The sequence below is a fragment of the Armigeres subalbatus genome, chromosome 1, assembly GCF_024139115.2.
Source record: "Armigeres subalbatus isolate Guangzhou_Male chromosome 1, GZ_Asu_2, whole genome shotgun sequence".
NCBI lineage: Eukaryota > Metazoa > Arthropoda > Insecta > Diptera > Culicidae > Armigeres > Armigeres subalbatus.
Window position 1 is genome coordinate 276779407 of NC_085139.1, and position 22088 is coordinate 276801494.

Sequence of the window (22088 nt, forward strand, 5' to 3'; positions counted from 1 at the left end):
CTAGAAGTTACGTATTGTTTCTTTTTTCTTCTACGGATATCTCATTCGTTAAGGCAATATCCAATCTTGTTGCGTCCCATTCAGTTGGATGATTACCGTCCAATTTTTCAGCTCCATGCAATCATGAAGAACAAGCTTTTTTTTTTGCTGCGGCATTTCTGAAAATGATTCAGGAAAAAAACGAGAAGGAACAATGTTGAACAGAGTTCCGGTAAATGATCAATGGCGCTATGTTCCGGTGTGATGACATACAAGCTTCAGGAAAGATAATTAAAATTTTCTAGTTACCAGTTTGAGTACCTACTCTTGAATGGAAATAGCCTGTTACGAGCAGAATTTACTCTGGTGATGGCGAAAAATACGTTATGAATAGAGTATTGCATCCTCTTACTTAACCACATTCTCTTGACGTTTAGCAGAGGATTTAGAACTTAGAAAAAATCTAAAATTCTTGTGAACAGGAGAAGTGATGATTTTATGAAGTTTCGTATTAAATATTCGAAGAATAATAAGTATTAGTGGAGTTACAATTGGAAAGCTTTCCGCTTATGCAAATGCATTACCAGCAGCTGAGAAGAAACGGTACGCTGAGAAAATAAAGTCGATAAGTAACATCGATCCATATGAAGCCAGCACGAATGTTCCAACTAGGTACGGTAGCAATGGGAAATGTTATTGAATATCTGCTGAATCAAGCAGCGCCAACATCCGGAAAGCACATCAGGAACTTGCGGAGCATCGAAGCAAACCGAAAGTTTGAGTCAGGATTTGTCTCAAACGTAGTTATTTATTTATTTATTTATTTATTTGCACAGAACTAAGACCGTAGTAACCTTGCACAGGTACAGGTTGCACCTTGCAGTACATAAAAGTCTTCTCTATAGATAGTAGAATCTATAGATGAGCGAAAGCATGGCTGAGTCGATTTTTTTGCCCGTGCACACGCGCATATGACGTCACAGCCCTTAACGTTTCCATTGAAATCGTGACGTCATGCTCGTTTGGAGACACGTTTGACAGTTCGTTTGGAGACAGAGGATTTATCTTCGCTCATCTATATATTATACTATCTAAAGTCTTCTCCATTCAACTCAGGCCATGGCTGCACGTCGCCAACCACACAGAGGTCCGCAAATCGTTCTCGTCCACCATTGCTGCGCGCCTCGCCTTTTTGTATCCATATATAAGAAATGCTCTGAAGGATCAGAGTTCAATAAAAAAATAATTTTATTCCACTAATTATAAGTTACAATAAGTATCATTCACTTCTCACTCGAAACTGATTGAATTTTCCTACCGCTAAACCTTTTATTAACTAAATCTATCAACTCAGCAAAACGGTCCCGGTCAAAGTCTGCATCGATGTCGTCCGATCCGTTGTCGTTCGCTTGGCTTTGCGCACGTTGCCACCTCAGCTGGATAATTCCCTGGGTCATCACTTTTACGTTGCATCGATCGATGGGCCGGTCGATGGCTCGTTCTGATGGGATGGCACGTGGGCAACTCTGATCCTAACGCCTCCCCCCTCAAGTATCAAGCATCCTCGTTTGATGTTTCAGGAGCTCGAACCTTGGTTCTGGGATGAGTTTCAGACGCTTCTGTCCGGGGTCCTTTCTTGTTGTTTGACTGTTCGAACCATCGGTTGCTTCTACTTCTTCTAGCTTCTTTGTTCTAAGCATCAGTGCCTCGACGTGGTTCTTTTTGGCATCCTTCTTGTGAGTTTTCTTGTAAAGAAAAGCAATGACGAAACAGAAAAATGTTTAAATCAGGAGGGCTAGCCCTTCAAAAGTTACCCTTTATGGGTCTGTTAAAGGAAAGCTGGATCATGCTCAATTCTTCCAGGTTTTGAATCCGCAGCATGAAGTTTTGCTCCTTGTTGTACGTGTAGTTTGACTTCTGAAGAGGTCTACTGTAAATTAGGAACAAGTAGTTGTCTTGTCTTAAGACATCTATTTTACCAGAGAATGTGAAGTTACGTGCTTTGATTGTGCAATTGCCGATTTCTATTATTGTTGGTTCGGTAATGATTCTTGAATCTCCGCATGAGTCGTTTACCTCGATGTTTTCTGTGAGTGTCAATTAGGATTGCGCCGTCTGTGATCTCTTTGGCTTGGAATCCTTGTATTGTACTTACGAGTGTGCATTTTGGTGTTTGATGCGTTAAGATATTATAGATGCATTCGTCCTCGATCAGCTTGGTACCTTCACAAATGTCGCATTTTGTCGTTTGGGCGTAGATCAGATTGCCGTGCTTTGCCACCAGGTTTATGTCGGTTTTTATCCTCGAATTGTTGACCTTCAACGTGTGGAGCTCCAGGAGGTCGAAGTCCTTGTCGTCTAGTACTGGGGTCTTCACAAGTACCATCGCTTGTCCGCCATTGATGCCGGTAGTTGCTGAGCAATACTGAAATATTTCGTCAAGATAGTTAAGGTGGATGTTTTGCTTCCTAAGTTTCCCTGCGATTGCCTGCTTGTCGTTTAACGAGAGGATGTTCTTATTTATGAGACCTAATCTGGAGAACTCGACTTGTTCTTCTATAGATTCTAATATATGAATTATTCTATCTGTATTCCAAATGAGATTAATGAACTCCAAGTCTGATCTAAGGTTTTGTACTGTGTTGAATTCTCTAGAGATTGTAGAACTAATTTTCCTCAAGGAATCTGTTATGTTATTGATTTTGTTTTTAAAAAGTTCGTTAATTTGGATTCGCTTGATTTGGTTTTGTACTAACTTATTCTCCTGGTTCTTCAATATCTCTAATCCTTCGTGTATGATCTCAAGATCCTCGTTAACGGGATTACCCGCAATGAATTTAATTGCTGCTCCGAGGACGTTTATCAGTGCTCTTTTTGTTTTACTTGGGCTTAAACTAAAAAGTTTTTCCTTAGCTATTGTTAACTTTTCCTGTAGGGTTTGCTCTAAGTGTTCAACGGTTTTAAATGAGTGTATGATTTTTTCTATGTATTTGATGTTATCTTCTAGTGATTCCAAACTAATCTTATGTAGTGTCCTATCGTATCCTATCCTTATCCGTACTGTTTTTGTTTTTATGGCCACCATGCCATTGTTATTCGATATTTCCTTATATGTAGTCGCATTTATCAGGTGGATGAAGATTAATCTGAAAAAGGAACATATTTATGTTATATGTTTTTTAATCCGATTTTTATGTATTTTGATGTCATTACTATCTATGTATGTGAGTTCGTTATTAGTTTTAACTGTTGAAATTTTATACGGGTCTCTATCTTTATTTAGTCTTTGACTATTTTTAATATAAAGTTTTTCATTCTGATTTAGATGTTTAGGGCTTTCATTATTTGAAAATTTTTTCTCGTGATTTAGTTTTCTTTTATTAAGCTCAACTTTAACGGCCGATTGAATTTTACGAAAGTTTTCTGCTATTTCCTCCTGATTGGTTGAATTTGATGAGTTGAAAACTACTTCCCGTGGTTTTTGATTGATTGCTGAATGAAAAGTAATCTTTGAATTTTGCATGGAGAGTACGATAGAGTTCGATTAATGTGGAGTGGAATCTTTCTACGATATCGTTGCTCGCTGCTGGCGTCTATTTCCTAACGGGACTTTTCGCTTGATACAGGCCAATAAGCCGGGCAAGCGAGCTTAGAATTGCAGTTCAGGTGAGAAGTACGTGTTCTTTTCTGAGACAACATTGTTAGTAGTAGAAGGAAGGAAACACCCGGACATGGGATTTCTAGTGATAAGATTTAGAATTGGCAACATGGGACGATCATTCAGTCACGTTCGCTTTGTGTGCGGTCAGTAGCAAACAATGTTTATCTAAATATTTCTTGATCAATGCCAAAAATCAACATTTGATGAAAAATCGATTGATAGTTTATTAATGTTTTAGCTGTAATCGGTGTTTTTCTTTATCCAAATAAGATTATGTGAGAGATTTGGACATCTTATGAATCTTTAAAGGCATGGTCAAGCGAAGTCCTTCGTCCACTTCGCTTAAATCAGGTTAAATCAGAAAAATTATCCACTGTTAGTTTTGACGCTATTTATGAAAATCACGCATAAAATTTTCTCTCTAGAATATTGGATTTGGCTTTTACCAAGTACAATTTCTATCCCGAAGGGTATTGAAAGCATTGATATGGAGCTCTATTATTGGATCTCTGAAGAACCGTTTGTATTTTGGACATACATGCTGCATCATGTGGCTTTTCTTCAGCCTGTCTCGGCTCAGCACCGATGCCGGCCGGTCTCGGCTCGACTCTGCTCAGCATTGCTGCTTTGTCGGGTCTGTAGAGTGGACTGCTGATGTGCTGGCTAGGTTTCGGATGATGATGGTCGCTTCGATGGTGACGAGCCGAAAAAGCGGTCGGTGCAGACTTCATTCCCTATTAAAAGTGCTGTTCAATCAATGATGCAGTTGCTTCGCTTGTCCCGGTCAGAATGAAAGGAAAAATCGCGTTGCGCTATTTTATGGCTTCTCACGGCAGACCCAGCGGCTGCTCATTCGCTGGTGTCTGCACCAATCAGAACGTGGTAATGGAATGATGCAAGAATTATGCGGTACCCATATTTATAGGTTCCTTGAGCTCAATGTTTTCATTGAAAACAGTTTCATGCCTATTGAAACAAGTTTTCGGATCTTATCAAGCATGGACATGAAAGGCATACTTGAAATCTGTCGATTGAGGGGCTTACCGCAGAAATTCGTCCACTGAGGCGAACGCTATTTCAACACAGCGTAACGCGGTCGATTTGAATATTTTAAAATGACATCCGGTATAGTAAAGAGAGACGTAAGTCCTACGTCAAAATATTTGGTAGGCGTACTAGCGAACACCATCCATCATAACCGGTACCATATAGTTTTCATGAAAAAGTTCCTAATTTTGAGAAAACCCGCGTTAGATGTCTTTCGCCATATCAATTTCTGGAGGTTAACTCATGCCGGCTATTTGCGTATATACGATAACGCCTGGCTGTGAAAGTGGCGGGTAGAAAATCAGCCACTGTCAATAATTCATTTTGATCAGTGTTGTCATTGACAGTCTATCGTCACACCGCCGAGCCGCGCTTACTGTCCGGTAGGCTTCTCCTTTGTGCGGTGGCCTCGACAATGCCGGACCGAAAATGCCGATGATGCTGACGATTCTGCCTTGCTCTTGAAAGCTTAAGTTTGCGATTGCGTAGCTGAGACGATGGAGCAACACTTCAAAAGTTCTGGTGATGCGGTTGCTTTGCCTGTTCTTGTCAGATCTCAGGGTCAGATTGAGAGGAAAAAATCTTGCTGCGCTTTTTTATGCCTTCCTGACCTAGCGAGCTCATTCGCTGACGTCTGCACCAATCAGAGCGTGGCAATGGAATGATGCAAGAATGATGCGGTACTCATATTTATAGGTTCTCGTGAATTCAATATTTTGCTTTGAAAACAGTTTTGGGCCTATTGAAACAAGTTATTCGGGTCTTATCAAGCATGGACATGAAAGGCATGCTTGAAATCTGTCGATTGAGGGCTTACCGCAGAAATTTTTCCATTGAGACGAACGCTATTAACGTTTAAAATCTTTCAACACAGCGAAACGCGGTCGATTTGAATATTTCGAAATGACACGCGGGACAGTAAAGAGAGACGTAAGTCCTACGTCAAAAGTATCTTTGTAAAATCTGTCTTTATTTTCTTTTAACCCTCGATGTCCATATCCATGGGTACTTTCGATCAGCTCATCCTGATCGGTGCCCAGTCTGATGTCCTCCCAAGAGTTTCTCTGAAATAAAAACTTTGAAAATTTTGTTAGCCGAAAAATGTATTCTATATGTTTCTTGTATAAGCTGCAGTAGGGATACAGAGCTTTGATGCAATTAATACCTTTAGGATTCAGGCATCTTTTGAAAACGTTCACCACATCCGCTTCGGTGTATTCTGGTTAGGCAATTATGTATCTGTTATATTTGGAAAAACAGCTTGGTGGAAATCTGTTTTAATTCGAATAATTTTAAAATTTATTGTGTGTTAATTGGTCTTTCCGTGCAGTTTATAAAATAATCGTCGCTAGTATCCGCAGAATAGTCTCTAAATCTTCATCGTTATCAGCTGTATTTGCATTTATTTCATCTTTCACCTTTATCCTGGATAAAGCGTCCGCAACGACGTTCTGTTTACCTGGTTTGTAGATGAATTCGTAATTGAATCCGCTCAACTGCAACTTCCATCTAACGATTTTATCATTAGAGTTAGTCATTGAGCAAATCAAAGGTTTATGTTCTTTTTTTTTTTAATCTTTTGTTTATTTGAAAAGCTCATTTGCCGTAAAAGCGCTACGGAGCCGAAATCATGTTTCTAGTACAATTTTAATCTTGATCCTTATAAATAATGTTAGTTTTGGGGAACCGAAAAACTCGCGGTTTGGTCGAGGTTAGGAATACAATAATACAAAGGGAAAGGAAAGGGATTTAAGGTATTAACTAATTACGATTCTAATGGTTACATGGTTTAGATGCTTAACGATGTTTCATCTGTAACGAAACAAAAAATATTTTCTTGGAAGACAACAAGAGGAAAGAAATACGAGAGGAATAACGACAGACATTGATGAGCAACAAGAAGAAGACATTCGTGATGAGAGGTACGACAAGGGGACAATGGTTACAGCCTAACATCTGCTACTTTCAAGAATTGGTGGGCAGGGACATATATTCGAGGTCAAGACCCGCCAACACTTCCCTAATAAGATTTGGTTGTTTTCCTCGGACCGGAGATGTTCATTTAAGCGTAGATCTGGGGCCACGATGCTCATTGCACGCCCACACGACATGGTCAATGTTCTGATAATCTGCGCTGCAAACACAAAGATTGCCTTCTGAGAGCCCCACTCTGAAAGATGTGCGTTTAAAGTGTAGTGATTGGACATTAGACGACACATGGTTCGGAATGAAGTCTCGTTCCATATTCAATTTTTTTGAACCATGGACGCTTCGACACCTGCGGGCGAATCGAATACACAGCCATCTACCCAACTCTCCATTTGTCCATTTCTGTTGCCAGCTGTTCAAGGTTTCTGACGAACTAATGTGAAAATTCATCAGAAGGTGATTTGTCGATCGTAAATATCCCCTTCCATAGCGCCCACCTTAGCCAATGAGTCTGCTTTCTTATTTCTCGGTATCGAGCAATGAGAAGGGATTCAAGCCATGGCGATTGTGAAAGACCGTTTTAATAAAGCACTCAAAGCTTTCCGTATCCCGTTCAAAAGATACGCTGGAGTGCTTAACCGGTTTCATTGACCGAACAGCCTCCAGTGAACTTAGACTGTCGGAGAAGATGAAAAAGTGGTCAGGAGGTAGGGACGCGATTTGCTCAAGTGAATAGTGTATAGCTGCTAGCTCAGCAGTATACACAGAGCAAAACTCTATGAGCTTAAAATATGCGCTATAAAAAACATTAAAAACACTGAAACCAGTGGAGTCATCCGATTTTGATCTATCTGTACAAAAGCTTCTCTCCTGGCTGGCGTGCCGTATTTGCTTACAAATAATGAAGGTAATACCTCCCGCACGAAGAGAGTCTGGTATTCCATGAACCTCCTGCTTCATGGACAGATCAAATTATACAGAGGAACTGTAGGAGTCTAAGGAGTTAGCACGATTGGTGTCCAACCGAAGATGGGCATACCTCAGCGTCATATACCAGTGGTAAATACTCATGAAGCGAGATTGAGGGTTTGTTCAAGCAGCTTCTCGAAGTTGTTAATGACCAATGGATTGAGAACTTCCAGCAACGTAGGGAGGAACCGGAGCGATAATTCCGCGAAACGATCTGTCAGAGGAAGAACTCCCGCAAGTACTTCCAGATTCATCGTATGAGTCGAATTCATACAACCCAACGCGATACGGAGACAGCGGTACTGAATCCGTTGAGCTTCAGCATGTGTTTCGCCGCGGACTGGAAGCAGAAGCTACCGTATTCAAGAGCTGACAGAATTGTTGTTCGATACAACGTGATGAGATCTTCGGGGTGCGCTCCCCACCATGTTCCGGTTATTGTTCGCATGAAGTTGATTCTTTTCTGGCATTTTTGTGTCAGATTCACAATGTGCTTCCCGAAGGTGCATTTCGAGTCGAACCAGACCCCGAGGTATTTAGAAGACATGCTATGAGTGATTGTCTTACCCATCAGTTGAAGCGAGAACTTAGCCGGCTTATGTTTTGACGTAGGACTTACGTCTCTCTTTACTATAACGGGTGTCATTCCAAAATATTCCAATCGACCGCGTTACGCTGTGTTGAAAGATTTCAAACGCTAATAGCGTTCGTCTCAGTGGACGAATTTCTGCGGTAAGCCCCTCAATCGACAGATTTCAAGTATGCCTTCCATGTCCATGCTTGATAAGACCCGAAAACTTGTTTCAATAGGCATGAAACTGTTTTCAATGAAAACATTGAGCTCAAGGGAACCTATAAATATGGGTGCACCGCATAATTTCTTGCATCATTCCATTACCACGTTCTGATTGGTGCCGACACCAGCGAATGAGCAGCCGCTGGGTCTGCCGAGAAGCCATAAAATAGCGCAACGCGATTTTTCCTTTCATTCTGACCAGGACAAGCGAAGCAACCGCATCATCGATTGAACAGCACTCACACCTTTTAGCAGGGAATGAAGTCATCGAAGCCATCATCATCAGCCAGAAACCTAGCCAGCACAGCAGCAGTCCACCCTACAGACCCGACAAAGCAGCAATGCTGAGCAGATACTGGCAGCAGCAGAGTCCAGCCGAGACCGGCCGGCATCGGTGCTGAGCCGAGACAGGCTGAAGAAAAGCCACATGATGCAGCATGTATGTCCAAAAAACAAACGGTTCTTCAGAGAGCCAATAATAGAGATCAATATCAATGCTTTCAATACCCTTCGGGATAGAAATTGTACTTGGGTGCCAAATCCAATATTCTAGAGATAAAATTTTATGCGTGATTTTCATAAATAGCGTCAAAACTAACAGTGGATAATTTTTCTGATTTAACCACGAAGTGGACGAAGGACTTCAAAGATTCATAAGATGTCCAAATCTCTCACATAATCTTATTTGGATAAAAAAACACCGATAACAGCTCAAACATTAATAAACTATCAATCGATTTTTCGTCAAATGTGGATTTTTTGGCATTGATAAAAAAAAATGTAGATAAATTGTTTGATACTGACCGCACACAAAGCGAACGTGACTGAATGATCGTCCCATGTTACCAATTCTAAATCTTATCACCCGAAATCCCATGTCCGGGTGTTTCCTTCCTTCTACTACTAACAATGTTGTCTCAGAAAAGAACACCCTACTTCCCACCTGAACTGCAATTTTAAGCTCGCTTGCCCGGCTTAATGGCCGGTATCTAGCGAAAAAGTCCCGTTAGGAAATAGACGCCAGCAGCGAGCAACAAGCGTAAAAAGAAGAAGCCCTTCTTGAACGCGTTGATGATGATGACGCTTTGGCTGACAAAAAAGTGGGATACAAGACACTATAGCTGATTGGCCCACCAATTTCGAAGCATAGAAGATTCAAAATAAGGTATAAAAGAAAAGTGCATTCGCTCGCAGAGCATTTAATCTTTTTTATACCATCGATAATTCGCGGTTATTTGAAAAGATTGTTTCTTACTTTTTGCACTTAGCCGTAGCAAACAGCCTTTTTCAAGGCTCTAAGAGTTAAAAATAATGTTCTCCTTCAGTCGCTATCGCACGGATTAGAAGGCTCTTCAGTGGAAAGGCTGAGATACAGTCTACACCCTGCTGAGCCAACTTGTGGTTTATTTCAGGCAGTCCTTCAGTGGGAAGGTTGCCACTGTCGAGGCTAAAATTTCGTGACCGGACAGATACTTCCTGAATTTTTTTTGATGATTCTTGTTCGAGGTAGATTTGATTTCTGTGTCGGTTTGATGAGAAGATTTTGCCAAGTAATGGTATGCAACGCCGATTATTTATCCAAAATAGTTGATGTGAGAAATTTGGACATATTATGTATCTGAAAGGCATGGTCAAGTCAAGTCCTACGTCCACTTAGCGGTTATGTCACAGACATTACCCACTGTTCGTTTTTGACGTAGGACTTACGTCTCTCTTTACTATACCGGGTGTCATTTCAAAATATTAAAATCGACCGCGTTACGCTGTGTTGAAAGATTTTAAACGTTAATAGCGTTCGTCTCAGTGGACGAATTTCTGCGGTAAGCCCCTCAATCGACAGATTTCAAGTATGCCTTTCATGTCCATGGCAGTAAGACCCGAAAAACTTGTTTCAATAGGCATGAAATTGTTTTCAATGAAATACATTGAGATCAAGGAACCTATAAATATGGGTACCGCATAATTCGTGCATCATTCCATTACCACGTTCTGATTGGTGCAGACACCAGCGAATGAGCAGCCGCTGGGTCTGCCGAGAAGCTCATAAAATAGCGCAACGCAATTTTTCCTTTCATTCTGACCGGGACGAGCGAAACAACCGCATCATCGATTGAACAGCACTCACACCTTATAGCAGGGAATGAAGTCATCGAAGCCACCATCATCAGCCGAATCCTAGCCAGTACCGCAGCAGTCCACCCTACAGACCCGACAAAGCAGCAATGCTGAGCAGATACCGGCAGCAGCAGCAGAGTCGAGCCGAGACCAGCCGGCATCGGTGATGAGCCGAGACAGGCTGAAGAAAAGCCACATGCATGCACTACATGCAGCATGTATGTCCAAAAAACAAACGGTTCTTCAGAGAGCCAATGATAGAGATCAATATAAAGCTTTCAATTCCCTTCAGGATAGAAATTGCAGGGGTTGTTACGGAGATCCTGAAATATTTTCCGCGCCAAATCCGCGCCGACTCAAATCAAATCCACGCCATTTCCGCGCAACATGAAAATCCATTCTGCGCCAAATCCGCGCGACCCAAAACTAAATTCTAAACAAATACACGTTAAATATCAATGCATTGATCAAATGCAATATTGGCATTGATAGAAAAAATATGTAGTAAAACATTGTTTGATACTGACCGCACACAAAGCGAACGTGACTGAATGATCGTCCCATGTTATGAATTCTAAATCTTATCACCATAAATCCCATGTCCGGGTGTTTCCTTCCTTCTACTACTAATAATGTTGCCTCAGAAAAAGAACACCCTACTTCCCACCTGAACTGCAATTCTAAAGCTCGCTTGCACGGCTTATTGGCCTGTATCAAGTGAAAAGTCCCGTTAAGAAATAGACGCCAGCAGCGAGCAACAAGCGTAAAAAGAAGAAGCCCTTTCAACGCGTTGATGATGATGACGCTTTGACTGACAAAGAATCGGGATACAAGACACTAGCCTGATTGGCCCACCAATGGTGGGAAGCAGAGAAGATTCAAAATTAAGTAAAAGTGCACTCGCTCGCAGAGCATTCAGTCTTTTATACCATCACTAGAAATTCGCGGTTATTTGAAAAGATCGTTTTCTTACTTTTTTGCACTTAGCCGAAGCAAACAGCCTTTTTCAAGGCTCTAAGAGTTAAAATAATGTTCTCCTTCAGTAGCTATCGCACGGATTAGAAGGCCCTTCAGTGGAAGGGGCTGAGATACAGTCTACATCCCCTGCTGAACCAACTTGTGGTTTATTTCAGGCAGTCCTTCAGTGGGAAGGTTGCCACTGTCGAGGCTAATATTTCGTGACCGGACAGATACTTCCTGAATTTATTTATCCAAAATAGTTGATGTGAGAAATTTGGACATATTATGTATCTTAAAGCGCATGGTCAAGTCAAGTCCTACGTCCACTTAGCGGTTAAGTCACAGACATTACCCACTGTTCGTTTTAATTTCAATGGGCATAATCAATCCGCTTCTATCGACCTCTCATATGACCTCACGAGGCACATCGATTGGGTGAAATATGGGAGGCCATCATCAATGGCATACAGTCGATAGAAACACTTCCACCGCAGGAAGAGTACCAGTTTCTATCTCAGTTGATTATTGACAGCGCTCTCCATGCACAACGCCGGCCGGTGCCAGGAGCTTCGGTTCGTGAAAACCACACTTAGTCCGTGGTGGGACACCGCGTGCACACAACTCTATCGCGAGAAATCCAACGCGTTTAAGGAATTTCGGAAACACGGATCGATCGTTCTTTCACAAACGGTACATCGCGCTCGAAGTCCAGTTCAAGAAGCTGGTCAAGGTGAAGAAACGCGAGTATTGGCGCACTTTCATTGAAGGCTTGTCGCGCGAGACTTCAATGAAATCTCTTTGGACCGTCGGAAGGAGAATGCAGAAACGCGTCGTCCGTTAACGAAGATCGTGAAAGCTCGCCGCGGTGGATACTCGACTTTGCAAAGAAAGTTTGTCCGGATTCAGTACCAGTGGAGCAAGTATCACGTGATACTTTTTGCTGACAGGGATGATATGGATCACCCCTTTTGATGATCGAATTCTCGCTCGCTCTCCTTTCATGCAACAATTCTGCTCCGGGGATGGATAGAATCAGGTTCAATTTGCTCAAAACCTCCCAGACGCCGCGAAGAAGCGCCCTATTGAATTTGTTGAAAAATTTGTTCAATCAGTTACTGGAGTGCAACATTGTTTCCGGGATGATTGGAGAGAAGTGAGGGTGATAGCCATCCAGAAGCCCGGAAAACCCGCGTCGGATTATAATTCGTATCGCCCTATCGCGATGCTATCATGCCTTCGGAAGGTGTTATAGAAGATGATCCTCTTCCGGCTGGACAAATGGGTTGAATCTAATGGTTTGTTGTCAGATACACAATTTGGTTTTCGTAGGGGAAAGGGGACGAACGACTGTCTTGCGTTGCTTTCTTCAGAAATTCAGTTAACTTTCGCTAAAAAAGAGCAAATGGGCTCAGTATTTTTGGACATTAAGGGGGCTTTTGATTCGGTTTGCGTCGATGTCTTATCCGACAAGCTTCACGCCTGTGGACTTTCTCCAATTTTAAACAACTATGTGTACAATTTGTTGTCAGAGAAGCGTATGAGTTTTTCTCATGGTGACTTGGCAACTTCACGAATTAGCTCCATGGGTCTCCCCCAGGGCGCATGTTTGAGCCCCCTTCTTTACATTTTTACGTCAGAGACATTGATGAATGTCTCATGCCAAATTGCTCGCTAAGACAGCTTGCAGATGATTGTGTTGTATCCGTTTCGGGGCCAACAGCGATTGATCTGCAAGGACCATTACAACATACTTTGGACAATTTGTCTACTTGGGCTTTAAAGCTGGGTATCGAATTCTCCCCGGAGAAAACTGAGAAAACTTGTCTTTCAAAAAAACGAACAGTGGGTAAATGTCTGTGACATAACCGCTAAGTGGACGTAAGGACTTGACTTGACCATGCCTTTCAGATACATAATATGTCCAAATTTCTCACATCAACTATTTTGGATAAATAATCGGCGTTGCATACCATTACTTGGCAAAATCTTCTCATCAAACCGACACAGAAAATCAAATCTACCTCGAACAAGAATCATCAAAAAAATTCAGGAAGTATCTGTCCGGTCACGAAATTTTAGCCTCGACAGTGGCAACCTTCCCACTGAAGGACTGCCTGGAATAAACCACAAGTTGGCTCAGCAGGGGGATGTAGACTCGTATCTCAGCCCTTCCACTGAAGAGCCTTCTAATCCGTGCGATAGCGACTGAAGGAGAACATTATTATTTTAACTCTTAGAGCCTTGAAAAGGCTGTTTGCTTCGACTAAGTGCAAAAGTAAGAAAACGATCTTTTCAAATAACCGCGAATTTCTTGTGATGGTATAAAAAGACTGAATGCTCTGCGAGCAGAATGCACTTTTCTTTTATACCTTATTTTGAATCTTCTCTGCTTCCCAATTGGTGGGCCAATCAGCTATAGTGTCTTGTATCCCACTTTTTGTCAGCCAAAGCGTCATCATCATCAACGCGTTCAAGAAGGGCTTCTTCTTTTACGCTTGTTGCTCGCTGCTGGCGTCTATTTCCTAACAGGACTTTTCGCTAGATACCGGCCATTAAGCCGGGCAAGCGAAGCTTAAAATTGCAGTTCAGGTGGGAAGTAGGGTGTTCTTTTCTGAGACAACATTGTTAGTAGTAGAAGGAAGAAACACCCGGACATGGGATTTCGGGTGATAAGATTTAGAATTGGTAACATGGGACGACCATTCAGTCACGTTCGCTTTGTTGCGGTCAGTATCAAACAATTTATCTACATTTTTTATCAATGCCAAAATCCACATTTGACGAAAAATCGATTGATAGTTTATTAATGTTTGAGCTGTTATCGGTGTTTTTATCCAAATAAGATTATGTGAGAGATTTGGACATCTTATGAATCTTTAAAGGCATGGACAAGCGAAGTCCTTCGTCCACTTCGCGGTTAAATCAGAAAATTATCCACTGTTAGTTTGACGCTATTTATGAAAATCACGCATAAAATTTTATCTCTAGAATATTGGATTTGGCACCCAAGTACAATTTCTATCCCGAAGGGTATTAAGCATTGATATTGATCTCTATTATTGGCTCTCTGAAGAACCGTTTGTTTTGGAGATACATGCTGCATCATGTGGCTTTCTTCAGCCTGTCTCGGCTGAGCACCGAAGCCGGCCGGTCTCGGCTCGACTCTACTGCTGCTGCCGGTATCTGCTCAGCATTGCTGCTTTGTCGGGTCTGTAGGGTGGACTGCTGCTGTGCTGGCTAGGTTTCGGCTGATGATGATGGCTTCTGATGACTTCATTCCCTGCTAAAAGGTGTGAGTGCTGTTCAATCGATGATGCGGTTGCTTCGCTTTGTCCCGGTCAGAATGAAAGGAAAAAATCGCGTTGCGCTATTTTATGGCTTCTCGGCAGACCCAGCGGCTGCTCATTCGCTGGTGTCGGCACCAATCAGAACGTGGTAATGGAATGATGCAACAATTATGCGGCACCCACATTTATAGGTTCCCTTGAGCTCACTGTTTTTCATTGAAAACAGTTTCAGGCCTATTGAAACAAGTGTTTCGGGTCTTATCAAGCATGGACATGGAAGGCATACTTGAAATCTGTCGATTGAGGGCTTACCGCAGAAATTCGTCCACTGAGACGAACGCTATTAGCGTTTGAAATCTTTCAACACAGCGTAACGCGGTCGATTGGAATATTTTTGGAATGACACCCGTTATAGTAAAGAGAGACGTAAGTCCTACGTCAAAACATAAGCCAGCTAAGTTCTCGCTTCAACTGATGGGTAAGAGTAAAATCATCAGTGATTCAAATCGTTCGGGGCTGTCAGTTTGAATATGAGTCTGAAACATTAATTTTCCCTGCAGCTGTTCTAGATTCATTTTTATACCATTCAACTGTCAAAAAATAAAATTGATATAACGCTCAGTTCTATTTTCCGCAGATTTGAACAACGAATGAATCAAGAGATTCAAATATTTTTCAATTGTTTTGGTGTGTGAATGCGTCATTTTATCTACGCATCAATCCATTTTGTAATTATGGAGCCTTTCTTGGCAGTAACATAATGATTTCAATTAATTGAAAATTTGAAAAACATGATTAGAACACTGCTAGAAACCAGCGAGTTTGCTCTATTTTGCTCAAGATTCAAACTAGAATAGTGGTCGAAAATTTAGAATGAAACTGAATCACTCCTGATTTCACTCTAAGACAATCACTCATAGCATGTCTTCCAAATATCTCGGGGTCTGGTTCGACTCGAAATGCACCTTCGGGAAGCACATATCTGACACAAGAATGCCAGAAAAGAATCAACTTCATGCGAACAATAACCATGGTGGGGAGCGCAACTCGAAGATCTCATCACGTTGTATCGAACAACAATTCTGTCGGCTCTTGAATACGGTAGCTTCTGCATCCAGTCCGCGGCGAAAACCCACATGCTGAAGCTCCAACGGATTCAGTACCGCTGTCTCCGTATCGCGTTGGGTTGTATGAATTCGACTCATACGATGAATCTGGAAGTACTTGCGGGAGTTCTTCCTCTGACAGATCGTTTCGCGGAATTATCGCTCCGGTTCCTCCTACGTTGTGAAGTTCTCAATCCATTGGTCATTAACAACTTCGAGAAGCTGCTTGAACAAAACCCTCAATCTCGCTTCATGAGTATTTACCACTGGTATATGACGCTGGAGGTATGCCCATCTTCGGTTGACACCAATCGTGCTAACTCCTTAGACTCCTACAGTTCCTCTGTATCATTTGATCTGTCCATGAAGCAGGAGGTTCATGGAATACCAGACTCTCTTCGTGCGGAGGTATTACCTTCATTATTTGTAAGCAAATACGGGCACGCCAGCCAGGAGAGAAGCTTTTACACAGATGGGTCAAAACGGATGACTCCACTGGTCTCGGTGTTTTTAATGTTTTTCATAGCGCCTATTTTAAGCTCAAAGAGCCTTGCTCTGTGTGTATACTGCTGAGCTAGCAGCTATACACTATTCACTTGAGCAAATCGCGTCCCTACCTCCTGACCACTTTTTTCATCTTCTCCGACAGTCTAAGTTCACTGGAGGCTGTTCGGTCAATGAAACCGGTTAAGCACTCAGCGTATCTTCTGAACGGGATACGGAAAGCTTTGAGTGCTTTATTAAAACGGTCTTGCACAATCACCATGACTTGGGTCCCTTCTTATTGCTCGATTCCGGAAATGAGAAAGCGGACTCATTGGCTAAGGTGGGCGCTATGGAAGGTGATATTTACGATCGACAAATCACCTTCGATGAATTTTTCACATTAGTTCGTCAGGAAACCTTGAACAGCTGGCAACAGAAATGGACAAATGGAGAGTTGGGTAGATGGCTGTATTCGATTCGCCCGCAGGTGTCGAAGCGTCCATGGTTCAAAAAATTGAATATGGAACGAGACTTCATTCGAACCATGTGTCGTCTAATGTCCAATCACTACACTTTAAACGCACATCTTTTCAGAGTGGGGCTCTCAGAAGGCAATCTTTGTGTTTGCGGCGCAGATTATCAGGACATTGACCATGTCGTGTGGGCGTGCGATGAGCATCGTGGCCCCAGATCTACGCTAAATGAACATCTCCGGGTCCGAGGAAAACAACGAAAACCTATTAGGGAAGTGTTGGCGGGTCTTGACCTCGAATACATGTCCCTTGCCCACCAATTCTTGAAAGTAGCAGATGTTAGGCTGTAACCATTGTCCCCTTGTCATTACCTCATCACGAATGTCTTCTTCTTGTTGCTCATCAATGTCTGTCGTTATTCCCTCTCGTATTTCTTCCTCTTGTTGTCTTCCAAGAAAATATTTTTTTGTTCCGTTACAGATGAAACATCGTTAAGCATCTAAACCATGTAACCATTAGAATCGTAATTAGTAAATACCTTAAATCCCTTTCCTTTCCCTTTGTATTATTGTATTCCCTAACCTCGACCAAACCGCGAGTTTTTCGGTTCCCCAAAACTAACATTATTTATAAGAATCAAGATTAAAATTGTACTAGAAACATGATTTTGGCTCCGTAGCGCTTTACGGCAAAATGAGCTTTTCAAATAAACAAAAGATTAAAAAAAGAACATAAACCTTTGATTTGCTCAATGACTAACTCTAATGATAAAATCGTTAGATGGAAGTTGCAGTTGAGCGGATTCAATTACGAATTCATCTACAAACCAGGTAAACAGAACGTCGTTGCGGACGCTTTATCCAGGATAAAGGTGAAAAGATGAAATAAATGCAAATACAGCTGATAACGATGAAGATTTAGAGACTATTCTGCGGATACTAGCGACGATTATTTTGATAAACTGCACGGAAAGACCAATTAATTTTTCTAAGACACAATTAATTTTAAAATTGCTCGAATTAAAACAGATTTCCACGAAGCTGTTTTTCCCAAATATAACAGATACATAATTGCCTAACCAGAATACACCGAAGCGGATGTGGTGAACGTTTTCAAAGATGCCTGAATCCTAAAGGTATTAATTGCATCAAAGCTCCCGTATCCCTACTGCAGCTTATACAAGAAACATATAGAATACATTTTCGGCTAACAAAATTTTCAAAGTTTTATTTCAGAGAAACTCTTGAGGACATCAGACTGGGCACCGATCAGATGAGCTGATCGAAAGTACCCATGGATATGGACATCGAGGGTTAAAAGAAAATAAAAGACAGATTTTACAAAGATACTTTTGACGTAGGACTTACGTCTCTCTTTACTATACCGGGTGTCATTTCGAAATATTCAAATCGACCGCGTTACGCTGTGTTGAAAGATTTTAAACGTTAATAGCGTTCGTCTCAGTGGACAAATTTCTGCGGTAAGCCCCTCAATCGACAGATTTCAAGTATGCCTTTCATGTCCATGCTTGATAAGACCCGAATAACTTGTTTCAATAGGCCCAAAACTGTTTTCAAAGCAAAATATTGAATTCACGAGAACCTATAAATATGAGTACTGCATCATTCTTGCATCATTCCATTGCCACGCTCTGATTGGTGCAGACGTCAGCGAATGAGCTCTCGCTAGGTCAGGAAGGCATAAAAAAGCGCAGCAAGATTTTTTTCCTCTCAATCTGACCCTGAGATCTGACAAGAACAGGCAAAGCAACCGCATCACCAGAACTTTTGAAGTGTTGCTCCATCGTCTCAGCTACGCAATCGCAAACTTAAGCTTTCTCAAGAGCAAGGCAGAATCGTCAGCATCATCGGCATTTTCGGTCCGGCATTGTCGAGGCCACCGCACAAAGGAGAAGCCTACCGGACAGTAAGCGCGGCTCGGCGGTGTGACGATAGACTGTCAATGACAACACTGATCAAAATGAATTATTGACAGTGGCTGATTTTCTACCCGCCACTTTCACAGCCAGGCGTTATCGTATATACGCAAATAGCCGGCATGAGTTAACCTCCAGAAATTGATGTGGCGAAAAGACATCTAACGCGGGTTTTCTCAAAATTAGGAACTTTTCATGAAAACTATATGGTACCGGTTATGATGGATGGTGTTCGCTAGTACGCCTACCAAATATTTTTGACGTAGGACTTACGTCTCTCTTTACTATACCGGATGTCATTTTAAAATATTCAAATCAACCGCGTTACGCTGTGTTGAAATAATGTTCGCCTCCAGTGGACGAATTTCTGCGGTAAGCCCCTCAATCGACAGATTTCAAGTATGCCTTTCATGTCCATGCTTGATAAGATCCGAAAAACTTGTTTCAATAGGCATGAAACTGTTTTCAATGAAAACATTGAGCTCAAGGAACCTATAAATATGGGTACCGCATAATTCTTGCATCATTCCATTACCACGTTCTGATTGGTGCAGACACCAGCGAATGAGCAGCCGCTGGGTCTGCCGAGAAGCCATAAAATAGCGCAACGCGATTTTTTCCTTTCATTCTGACCGGGACAAGCGAAGCAACTGCATCATTGATTGAACAGCACTTTTAATAGGGAATGAAGTCTGCACCGACCGCTTTTTCGGCTCGTCACCATCGAAGCGATCATCATCATCCGAAACCTAGCCAGCACATCAGCAGTCCACTCTACAGACCCGACAAAGCAGCAATGCTGAGCAGAGTCGAGCCGAGACCGGCCGGCATCGGTGCTGGAGCCGAGACAGGCTGGAAGAAAAGCCACATGATGCAGCATGTATGTCCAAAAATCAAACGGTTCTTCAGAGAGCCAATAATAGAGATCAATATCAATGCTTTCAATACTCCTTCAGGATAGAAATTGTACTTGGGTGCCAAATCCAATATTCTAGAGAGAAAATTTTATGCGTGATTTTCATAAATAGCGTCAAAACTAACAGTGGATAATTTTCTGATTTAACCTGGATTTAAGCGAAGTGGACGAAGGACTTCGCTTGACCATGCCTTTAAAGATTCATAAGATGTCCAAATCTCTCACATAATCTTTATTTGGATAAAGAAAACACCGATTACAGCTAAAACATTAATAAACTATCAATCGATTTTTCATCAAATGTTGGATTTTTGGCATTGATCAAGAAATATTTAGATAAACATTGTTTGCTACTGACCGCACACAAAGCGAACGTGACTGAATGATCGTCCCATGTTGCCAATTCTAAATCTTATCACTAGAAATCCCATGTCCGGTGTTTCCTTCCTTCTACTACTAACAATGTTGTCTCAGAAAAGAACACGTACTTCTCACCCGAACTGCAATTCTAAGCTCGCTTGCCCGGCTTATTGGCCTGTATCAAGCGAAAAGTCCTGTTAGAAATAGACGCCAGCAGCGAGCAACAAGCGTAAAAAGAAGAAGCCCTTCTCGAACGCGTTGATGATGATGACGCTTTGGCTGACAAAGAAGTGGGATACAAGACACTAGCTGATTGGCCCACCAGTTGGGAAGCAGAGAAGATTCAAAATTAAGTAGTATAAAAGAAAAGTATCTGCTCGCAGAGCATTCAGTCTTTTTTATACCCTCACTAGAAATTCGCAGTTATTTGAAAAGATCGTTTTCTTACTTTTTGCACATAGCCGAAGCCGAAGAGTTAAAAAAAAATGTCCTCCTTCAGTCGCTATCGCACGGATTAGAGGTGAGAAATTTGGACATATTATGTATCTTAAAGGCATGGTCAAGTCAAGTCCTACGTCCACTTAGCGGTTATGTCACAGACATTACCCACTGTTCGTTTTTTTGAAAAGACAAGTTTTCTCAGTTTTCTCCGGGGAGAATTCGATACCCAGCTTTAAAGCCCAAGTAGACAAATTGTCCAAAGTATGTTGCAATGGTCCTTGCAGATCAATCGCTGTTGGCCCCGAAACGGATACAACACAATCATCTGCAAGCTGTCTCAACGAGCAATTTGGCATGAGAAATTGATCAATGTCTCTGAGGTAAAAATTATAAAGAAAGGGGCTCAAACATGAGCCCTGAGGGAGACCCATGTAGTCAATTTGTGATGTTGCCAAGTCACCATGAGAAAAACTCATACGCTTCTCTGAAAACAAATTGTGCAAATAATTGTTTAAACTTGGAGAAAGTCCACATGCTTGGAGCTTGTCGGATAAGACATCGACGCAAACTGAATCAAAAAAGGGCTTTTGTCCAAATGTCCAAAAATACTGAGCCCATTTGCTCTTTTTCAGCGAAAGTTAACTGAATTTCTGAAGTAAGCAACGCAAGACAGTCGTTCGTCCCCTTTCCCCTGCGGAAACCAAATTGTGTGTCTGATAACAAACCATTCGATTCAAACCATTTGTCCAGCCGGAAGAGGATCATCTTCTATAACACCTTCCGAAGGCATGATAGCATCGCGATAGGGCGATACGAATTATAATCCGACGCGGGTTTTCCGGGCTTCTGGATGGCTATCACCCTCACTTCTCCAATCATCCGGAACAATGCTTGCACTCCAGTAACTGATTGAACAAATTTTAAACAAATTCAATAGGCGCTTCTTCGCGGCGTCTGGGAGGTTTTTGAGCAAATTGAACCTGATTCTATCCATCCCCGGAGCAGAATTGTTGCATGAAAGGAGAGCGAGCGAGAATTCGATCATCAAAAAGGGGTGATCCATATCATCCCTGTCAGCAAAAGTATCACGTGATACTTGCTCCACTGGTACTGAATCCGGACAAACTTTCTTTGCAAAGTCGAGTATCCACCGCGGCGAGCTTTCACGATCTTCGTTAACGGACGACGCGTTTCGCATTCTCCTTCCGACGGTCCAAAGAGATTTCATTGAAGTCTCGCGCGACAAGCCTTCAATGAAAGTGCGCCAATACTCGCGTTTCTTCACCTTGACCAGCTTCTTGAACTGGACTTCGAGCGCGATGTACCGTTTGTGAAGAACGATCGATCCGTGTTTCCGAAATTCCTTAAACGCGTTGGATTTCTCGCGATAGAGCTGTGTGCACGCGGTGTCCCACCACGGACTATGTGGTTTCCTACGAACCGAAGCTCCTGGCACCGGCCGGCGTTGCGCATGGAGAGAGCGCCGTCAATAATCAACTGAGATAGAAACTGGTACTCTTCCCGCGGTGGAAGTGTTTCCTATCGACTGTATGCCATTGATGATGGCCTCCCCATATTTCACCCAATCGATGTGCCTCGTGAGGTCATATGGAGAGGTCGATAGAAG

General features: G+C 42.1%; 2 protein-coding genes across 5 annotated transcripts in view; one reads left to right on the plus strand and one right to left on the minus strand.

The window, feature by feature from the left end:
* LOC134207622 (SET domain-containing protein SmydA-8) overlaps positions 1-22088 on the plus strand; it is a 234830-nt gene that overhangs the window by 169760 nt on the left and 42982 nt on the right. The window lies entirely within an intron of this gene.
* LOC134207623 (uncharacterized) lies at positions 922-3580 on the minus strand. 2 transcript variants are annotated; one of them, XM_062683356.1, is made up of 3 exons: positions 3041-3580; positions 2135-2404; positions 922-1724 (listed from the first exon to the last, which is right to left on the minus strand). In XM_062683356.1, the coding sequence occupies exons 1-3, from the start codon at positions 3062-3064 to the stop codon at positions 1527-1529; spliced, it is 492 nt and encodes a 163-aa protein (XP_062539340.1). In that variant the 5' UTR covers positions 3065-3580; the 3' UTR covers positions 922-1526. The 2 variants fall into 2 exon arrangements, with proteins under 2 accessions (XP_062539340.1, XP_062539339.1); XM_062683355.1 differs by having other exon boundaries at positions 2135-3578.